Source organism: Diabrotica undecimpunctata, chromosome 9, assembly GCF_040954645.1.
Source record: "Diabrotica undecimpunctata isolate CICGRU chromosome 9, icDiaUnde3, whole genome shotgun sequence".
NCBI classification, from domain to species: domain Eukaryota; kingdom Metazoa; phylum Arthropoda; class Insecta; order Coleoptera; family Chrysomelidae; genus Diabrotica; species Diabrotica undecimpunctata.
In genome coordinates this window covers 58,238,355-58,248,375 of record NC_092811.1, presented here as the reverse complement: position 1 = coordinate 58,248,375, position 10,021 = coordinate 58,238,355, and the positions used below count along the sequence as shown (strand labels likewise).

General features: G+C 33.9%; 1 protein-coding gene across 1 annotated transcript; it reads right to left on the bottom strand.

The window, feature by feature from the left end:
- Nucleotides 1-392: 392 nt before the first annotated feature.
- On the bottom strand, nucleotides 393-4,257 carry LOC140450874 (uncharacterized). Its single transcript, XM_072544556.1, has 2 exons — nucleotides 4,005-4,257; nucleotides 393-2,759 (listed from the first exon to the last, which is right to left on the bottom strand). The coding sequence occupies exons 1-2, from the start codon at nucleotides 4,083-4,085 to the stop codon at nucleotides 393-395; spliced, it is 2,448 nt and encodes an 815-aa protein (XP_072400657.1). The 5' UTR covers nucleotides 4,086-4,257.
- Between the last annotated feature and the right edge of the window lie 5,764 nt (nucleotides 4,258-10,021).

Genomic DNA, 10,021 nt, shown 5'->3' with positions numbered 1-10,021 from the left:
CTATAAGAGGTTAAGAAGGAAGTAAATAAAATAAAATAATTTATTTTTTTAGTAGTTTATTGAAATATATATTGTACCCAGCAATTAAAAAGATAAATCTAATGTAAAAATACAAATAAAAAATGGATATTACAATTATTTTTAAGTTTGGAGTCACAATTTTCAGTGGTATCTTAGATTCTATAAATGATCAAAATTAACCGTGGATAAAGAATAGTATCTAATAAGGTTTTTAATTAGTTACATTAGAACTACGTATGAAAGACACATTTAAACATCATATCTATTTTCATTTAAACATTTAAACATTTTTCATTTAAAACAAAAAATTTTTCATTTAAACATTTAAACATCATATCTATTATCAGAACATTCTTGAATTTTTTAAAAAGTTACAATAAGTTTTGAGCATCATCAGGTTCAACGTCTTCGATATCTGATTCTGGTAAAGTATCTTTTATATTTTCGGAATAAGGTAGATCAGTGAATTCGTTCTGGAAATGCCCGGGAATCACTTTTTCTTTACAAAGTTTAATGAGATCGTTATATTTGGCCTTTGTTATCGGTAGCCGTGATTGATAGCATGCCATTAGAGGTACTTTGGTCCTCAATTGTAATTCAACCTTACTCGATTGAGCAGATTTATTCATTGAATATTTTACTGTAACATTCAAGGGATCGCTTTTTTTAAAAGTTACTATTCTTATTTTACTGATTTTCCCAGTGAGATTACCTTTAAAGTACTTGTCAGACATAGAATCCCACTTATAAAAATCTTCAAAAGTGAGTTTTTCAACGTTATAAGGAAAGGGATCCTTTCGTGCTGTGCTGAACACTGTATACCATTGAGATGGTGTGTAAATAATAGTATTCTTTAGGTTTGCTTCAATGACAGCATGGACACTGTCTACTGGCATATACGTGTGGCCTGTAAGTAAGTAATTGATCTGAATTGTTTCTAAATTTTTACACTGTTGCAAAGTGGAGTGTAACATTGTCAAAACCACCCGATTCCGATTTTGTCCAGGGCAACAATCGCAATAAAGAAGTAAATTTTTGATGTTACCCCTTTGGTCAACCTTCATAATGTACCTATTGAGAATGGTGGATATCTCGTTCGCACCCCTTTTGCCGTGACTTTCATCCCAGTAATAACAAAAAACTTCTCGCGTTCCGTTTTCATAAAAGCATAAATTATACACTGCCAATTTTCGTGAATAATATAAGAGCATTGAATCACCATGTGGAGTGTTTAAGACTTTCTCCAAATCAAAACTCACACAAAGTGTATTAGGGTCTGTTTTGTGTATGTTTTTGTGTGTAGAAAAGCGGTTGTAACTCTCATTTTTCTCAACTTCATGGTCAGATTTTTCTTTTGCCTTTATTGGGTCTGAAATATTTTCCTGTTCGAATTTTAAGCACTTTAAACATTTATCTTTTTTGGGAATATGGAATCCTATATTAAACTCCTCAGTAAATATTCTACGATATACCCTCTCACTTACAAAATCGGTACCATTTTCTTCTGATTGTTTTTTGTATGTTCGGTAGAGATTAGTAATATTTTTATGTTCGTGTAATAAATACACTCTTGTAGAATCGTGTCGACAATAATGAGATGGTACTGCTGGTAAACTTTTGATGAAGTTGTACACTGATTGTATGGTAGCTGGTTTCGTTTTATTCGGAGGTAGGTGTTTTCCACGTAAATCCTTTTTTGCGCAACCCCAAGTAGAGTTCTTAACAGTGTGGTAAATAGATTTTGACGATATGTTTAGCGTGGCCGATAAGAATTGCAAGCAAACAACTCTTCTTCTTTCTCCTTCATTTATATGATACTTATAGGTTGCTTCTCGTTTAACAGTATCGGTCCGTTTACGTTTAATATCTTTTTTTTGACTTACGCTAACTAACCAATCTCTTCGACGATTAGCACAGAGTCCCCAAAAATGATCAAATACTTTTTGTCTTTTTTCAGTATCTATATTTTCACAGTTGTTTCCGCATCTTTTCCCAATGCAAGGGTTTGGTTCAACAGATTTGGGTTCAATAATCTTGCCATCTTTTCGTTCATATTGTTGTCCGGATGCTCTTTTCTGTGAAAGCTCTTTTCTCGAATTTTTTTTCTTCATTCTGAAACCCTTTTCTGCTACCGTATCTTCATGAATGTCAGTAAAACTATTGTTGCACACTTTTGGTTTACATTTAGACTTAGTTTTCTTTGTTTTTCGTGTATTTGGCGATACCTCATCATCAGAAGAAAATGTGACTCCTGACCATTCTTCTGAATTTGAACTTTCACCACAATCAACAAATGTAGAAAAATCGTCATCCGATAGATAATCAATATACATTTTATCAGATTTGAACTTACGTTTACGACCGGTTTTAGACTTAATACACTCAGATCCACCAGCCTGAAAATCTCCCATTGTTGTAGAGTTAGTAGATTCAGCACTTATTTGAACATTAGGAAAAGTATTCATTTCTGACATATCTAATATACCTTTAGGGTTATTGTCTGTTGGCTCATTTTCTGGAATTCCAATTTGAACTAGCGAATAATCATCTGGTGGAGCTCCCTTCTGATCTTCGTGTTGATTTTCAGTTACAAGTTCTAGAACAGGCCCAGATGGTCCAGCGAATACCTCATCTATCAAAAAATTTTCAGTTATTGGACCAATGATATCGATTTTATCGTCAGCTGTAGGACTCCCAGTTAACGTCATTGAAAGATTATCGTCAGATACGGTCTCACTCTGAAAATAAAATCGTAATTAGTTATGCAGGGTGTTTCTTTGGGAAAGTAACATTACGTTAACTGAAGAAAAAGGACACTTAGGCGGTCTCAAAAATACCATACTTAATTGGTCTGACTTCATTAATAACAAAGATACCGATTGTTTTATCTATTTTGTCATTTTCTTGTTTGGTTCATGACTTTTTAACCACAGTGTATATTTAATTTAATGTACAGGGTGTTGTTTTTGGATCGAAACATTTTTTCAATATTTTTTAATCCGGACCTGGATTTTTTACAATTGTAAATAAGTTAATTGATTGTACTCATTAAAGAATATTTGCGTGCCAAATATAAAATAAATATACAGTGTGATTAAGAAGTTATGGACCAAACAAGAAAATGGCAAGATAGATAAAACACTCAGTATCTTTGTTATGTCAGTAATGAAGTCAGACCCATTAAGCATGGTATTTTTGAGACCGCATCTTTCTACAGTTAACGTATGTTATTTTCCCAATGAAACACCCTGTATGTAGTTAGTAACCAATAAAAAAGATCAAATACATGATAATAACTAAGAAAACAAACATACAACCGAGCATACATTTGGAAAATATACTGATAGAAAGGGTTGATAAACACAAATACTTAGGTACCTGTATTTCGGAAAAAAATGATCAAACAAAAGAAATAAGGAGCAGGATAGACATAGCAAGAAATGCATTTGTAAAAATTAAAACAGTTTTCTGCAACAAAGACCTTAGCTTAGAACTGGGACTAAGAGCTTTGAGATGCTACGTGTTTTCGATACTGCAATATAGACTTGAAAGCTGGACATTAAACCAAGAACACATAAATAAGCTAGAGTCATCTGAAATGTCGTGTTACCGAAGGATGCTTAGATTAGCATGGACATAGAAAAAAGAATGCGAAATAATAAACACAATAAAAATAAGAAAGTTACAATATCTATGGCACACAATATGAGGAGAAAGTGATATGAAATACTAAGACTGAAATACAGGGAAACATAAGAGGCGGAATGAGTATAAGAAGAAGGAGAGTGGCATGGTTGAAGAATTTAAGTGACTGGTTTAAATGCAGTTCTATATAACTCTTCAGAGCAGCGGTCGATATAGTAAAGATAGCGATGATGATATCCAACCTCAGATTAGGATATGGCACTTAAAGAAGAAGTTAGTAACACCAAACACTAATATAGTATTAGAAACACTAAAATATAATAAACACATGTACTTACCGAAGGTAAACCTTTGGTAGATGTCCCTGCGCTTGCCAAAGCTAGGTTTAGGATATTATGTGTCCGTTTTTTACTCTCCATTATAAATATGAAGAAAACAACACTGTTGATTCCAAAATATAATTGCTTATTAATTTCTTTATTCCAAAGTTCTAAGATTTAGTAATACCCAATCGTAAAAAATATCGATTTTAACTGTTGCACAATTCGAAGCACACTGATGGGTATTCTGTTATCTATAAATCAAACTATGGTTTGGAGCCCGTCTAAACGGCGCAGCGAAACAGATTACGTGAAATCTTGTAAAATTTCCCTTTTAAGAAATGTTATTACATCTAAGCAAAAAAAACATAAAAAAACGGCAGGTAAAATATTACCAAGCGACAACTTCGACCTATTTTCGGTAGAAAGAAAGATCTATTCATCTTGTTTAAGAAAGTTACATCTCGATATAATTAACTAAATAAAAAATGTTATTCAATTAGTGTGCGAAAAAAAGTAATAAGTGATAAAAAAAATATTTTTGGGTCGAGTAAAATTTCTTAAGCAAATTAAAACTTTAGATAGTGTTTGTAAAAAATCACTAGGCGCCCAAACATTTAAAATGAAATCTAATAAAAACTTACTAATTGTAAATGATTAAAATGGAAGAGGTACCAAATGAAAAAAACAAAAAGTTGTTCTTAAATTTACAAAATTCTAGTCGCTTGGTCGCCGAAAATTGTTAAAAATGTCGATTATTTTAAGTTACCAAGCGACAAAAAATTCATCGTAGCCACATGAGGATAGAACCAATCGACGCAGAAAAATTTTCTGATTCCAATGATATATATAACTCAATATCGCCCAAATTGGCGTTTGGTAACTTTTGCCTTTCAACCGTCGATATTTATTCGAAATTCATAAAAACTGATCCTGTTGCCCGAATACTTATATATACTATACTATTATATAAAAACCACGAATTTAACAAAAGTATTTGTAACACGTGTATGCCGGCTTTTTTATACCAACGCAAAGTTTTTCGATCACACGAATTATATGAGAGCATTTGGTCTTTACGATCTACTCCCGACATATACTTATTATATTCCACAATTGCTTGTGGTTTTGATACCACCTCACCTAGTTTCCTCGTCACTTCCACAAAAGTACTGCTAAATTCTGTGCTTATAAATGTCACGTCCCGCTTATCGCACCATTTGCCCATAACGATGCCATTTACTTCATCGCATTTTTCTACTACTTCACCCCTACGCACTTTTTTTTTCATAACATCAACACAGTTTCCTTTCCGGTTCATTCGAAGAGTTCCTGTACAAAAAGTTTTTCTTTGAAGCAGAGTTGATGCCAGAGAATGACTATTATAAAAATTGTCTAGGAACAACGAATGCCCCTTATCCAAATGGTCATGCATTAATTGTAAAACGACAGTAGCAGCATGACCAACACCACTCGTCACATCATTAGCACCTGCATAAATCATAAGCTTCATAGTAAGAACATTTGGTTCTGCCAAGACATAAAATTTAATTCCATATTTATGTCTTTAGGCAAGTACTGGCGAAAACTCAAACGACCTCTCCATGATAACATAGACTCATCAATTGATAGCTCCTTACATGGAGAGTAGACCTGAAAGATACAATATATAGAATATTTGTCTACTGGTAAAAAAGAGGAAACTTACCTCCATCATTTTTTCATTAAAATAGTCAATAATGGGTCTGATTTTATATAATCTATCTATTGGATGAACGTTTCCCACAGCAGGATTCCTTGCGAAGTGCATGCATCTCAGAATCAGCATGAAACGATTTCGGCCCATATATTCCGAAAAACATTTCAAATTAAATAGTCGATGTTTTCTCCAATAATCCTGTATACGATTAGTTCTTATGGTATCCATATGCAGAATTAGTCCAAGAAAAACACGCAATTCTTCTGCGGTAAGCGTCTTCCACTCCGATATTCTTGGTCGAACTGTACCACTAGCAAGAAATATCTCTTCGGCATACAAATTTGATTCTTCCACAATCAAATCATAAAATTTATGGTCTACCAGCATGTTGAAATAGTCTATTGGATTATTTCCTGTCGGCTGTTTCTTCAAACTTGGATTTCCTAGAAAGGGAAGCTGCCGCCGATTCACTAAGGGAGGATCAGTCCATATTATATCATTTACCACAGGAACGGTACGCTCAGTTAATATTGGTAAATTCTCTCTTTCAAACGCATCTTCATTATTACTATCTCCACTTTCACTTACTTGATACAGCTCATCATCACTAGAATTATTGTCTAAGTCTAAACTATCTTCCGAATCTGAAAGCGCCGCATAAGCTAACATTTCTTCCTCAGTTAGTTTGTTTGGATTTTTAAATGTAATTTTTCGTCTTTTCTGTTCACCAGAAGGGCCTGGCAAATCACGAGTATCCATATTTTCAAACTTTTTAATGGTATCGAAATTACGTGAAAATTTAAATCTGCGACCGCACAACAATTTGTATACACCTTGCCTACAAGCCGACACAAGATAGACTGATTATTAAATGAGCCGACGCTTACAGACAACAATAAAGAGAGAAATGCGTATCACGCAGCTTATGAGCGATCGGCCTCTCGGCAATGAGCCGCATCACGCCAACGCTGCGTGATCGGCAGTGAACGAGTTAAAATTAAAATAGCCCGTTTGGGTTTTTTAATTTATATACCTTTTATAAAGGATTTTAACAAAATTTTTTTTATAAAGTAAGCTTGATTTAGTGAGACATTTTATGTTGTAGCGTCACTCAGGTAAAGCTGACATATTACATGAATATGTTCAAGGCACATGAATTTTTTGCATTTTATGCATGAAAAGTTCTTTTTGGTAGTACAAAATGAACAACGATCCTTTGTTTGATTTCTTTCTGAAATTGGAGAAGTTACATCTGTGATGCCGCAAATTTTGCGAATTCGGCATTTGAGACTAACTGGCAGATTTGCAGTAGTAAGTTTACTTTTAAATAGAGATATATAAGCTCATTTGTAAGGTTTCTTAGAAAATCACGTCGTTTCACACTTTTCTCAATCTTATCGTTTGCATTGAAGATAACCATTGAATTAATGCCAGATATATTCAATATAGTACATAATATAACCATTGGCCAACGGTTTGTGCTTCTTGAACAGTTGTAGTTAGTACTACCATTTCGACTCTTATTTTTGTTAAATCGTATAGGGCGATAATTTGTGGTTTATTTTGATTACCCCTACTATAAGCAATACCTTTTTATTTTTTTTTTAAATATGAGAAACTATTAAAATATGTTGATTAAAACCAAACATACTTGAATTTATAGGATGCTTTGGTTTTGTGAATTCAAACGGCAATTCTCTTTTATTCTTCCTAATGGTTCCCACTGCTGTAATTTTCTTCTCGTATAACTTGTTCACCAACTCGATACTTGTAAACCAGTTATCAATTGTTAGATTCCGGCCTGAATCATAAATAGGTTCACATAGCCGTTGAACAACATCACTAGGTCTGTTAATAACTTGAAAACGTCCTTCATGTTGGTGGCCAAACATATACCTCTAAAATAGCCGTATAAAACATTTTAGCATCAGAGAGTGCAAAAATTTGTATGACGTACTTGTTCGGTTTTGATGGGATATACTGACGAAATCGACACTTATCCCTAAATCCTGGTAACATCCCATCAATGGTGACATATTCGGAAAGACTGTATCCACTTCTACAATGAGTTACGAAAGTGTCGAAAAAACTTCGTATAGGGGCCAACTTTTCTTCCTTTAGTCGGTTTTCACGAGTTGATTTGTCATCGAATCGCATACACCAAAGGAGAAATTTAAATCGTGGGAGCGACATAGTCAGGCAGAACATTTCTATCCTTGATCCATCAGTGTTCCAAAACTCATCTGGATTCACACGATTACCTTTCAGACGTGCTGCGTAATAAATCAGTCCTATTGAGGCCTGCACTTCTAATACATCAGTGTGTCTAGCATCCCGATCACGAACAAAGTTATTTCTTATTGAGTCTATATAGTTGTTCGTAGTTTCCACAATAATTTCTAATATAGCGTTATTCACAAAATATTTCCAAATATCACTGGGAGTCTTCAAGTCACGTGTAGGTAATCTAGACATCGGCAAACGTACTACGTCATTTTCTAGTCTTGTTCTAACATTTCTCGGTGGAATAGCCTTTTTCCATGTGATAACTCCATTTTTCCAATAAACGCTAAGGTATTACTTCCACTTTCTTCTTCCTCGTCTGTCACATCTTGTTCAGATTCACTTCCGCCATCACATTCCTCAATTTGATCGATTTCGTTTTCACTTCCCTCATCGTCAAAATAATTTTCATCGTCGGTAGAAACCATTTCCCATAATTCCAACAAGCATTTTTGTTCGGCTTCAAAGGACACCTATAAATAAGAATTGACAAAAGCTTACAGATAAAATGCAATAACAAGATGCTAAATATTTACCTGATCTGCAAATTATGCCAACAAATAATAGCTACACTCTTAGTCGCTACGGAGTCTCGCACCGAAAATAACTATAAAACTCGCACAACTGTACCCAGGCAGGTAAGAATGTACACTAACACGAGTTTGGTTGATAGGGAGAGGTACAGAAAGTGGCGATAGAAAAATAACAGTTATTTGTAAATCCCGAATGAATAATTGTGTGGTCGGTGTGTGACACCGATAGCGACTAACGGAGGGTTAAATATGATTTCACGAGAGTGTCCAATAATAACAGAAATAGTCTTTCTATTACTTTCTAACGGCATCGTTTAAAGAAACTGTCACAAACACACTTAACTCTCCAAAATAATAGTAAGTCTGAAAAATAACAGCCTCACTTCATTTTGGTGTTACGTACCTGATTGCAGGGAGGAGACTGTTGACCACCACCTAAGGGATTTCAGCCAACTTAAATCACTGTAACATGTTGTAGTTTATTTACTAAGTTAACACTTGTGTGAGATCACTTGAACAGAGAAATTTCCAAAAGGATTGACTTTAATTCAAACTTAACGTTTATAAAATGAGCTGCTACTTCCATAAAACTATCACAATTCCGTGACGATCACATATCAGTAGTTATTGTTAACGTTTTGGACGGTTGCCATAATTTCTTTAGTTTTATTTAGTCTCCAAATCTTAGTGTTTTTCTATTGGGCAAAGTATAACCGACAGCGTCACAAAATTCTCGAAAACCCTCATCTTCCGGTATGTAGAAAGGTTGAATGTCTTTAAAAATTAAGTTTAAAAGTTTGGTGTCGATAAATATTTGCTGTGTTAATAACTTTTTAGACACTTGAAGCTACAAGGATTATTGGTCTTCGAGGACAGATCTACGTGATGGTTTTATTACATCTTATATGTCTCGCAATTAATACAGTTGGTTACTGGGATATATTCATATAAATGATAACAGTCTTGAATCGAAGAAAGGTGAAGTTGGCTACGACAAACTATATAAAGTTCGAGCAACAACCTCTACAACCTAAAAGTTACTCTTCCGTAACCAGACAACCAACCACTAGTGTTTTTCTGTCAAGAAATCAAGCAATCGTATTTGATGCAATAGCCAACACTAAAATTGAAGATTACCTTCACAGTTAAAGCCTAAGCCTAAGCTTCTTTCTTTTGAGTATCCATAGCCATGCATAAACAAGTGATTAAACAGTCTGATGATTTACTTCACATTATTTAAAAGCTTCGTAAAATAATTTTTGATAAATTCACTGAAAGAGATCGTAAAATTTGGATAAGACGGTTAAATAGTCAAATTTGGAGATGTAATAAAGTAATTAAAGACAATAAACTATCCGTTGAAACAGTTAGAAAATTGCAAACTAGCATAGGACATTTTAAGCATTTTAGGAAAATTATTTTAAATTTTAATAATAAGCATGTGGTATGGGTTGGGGCTTAGTTCAAAAATACGCAATAGAGTTAAAAGGGAAAATGTCATTTCGTGTTTTGCTAGTCGA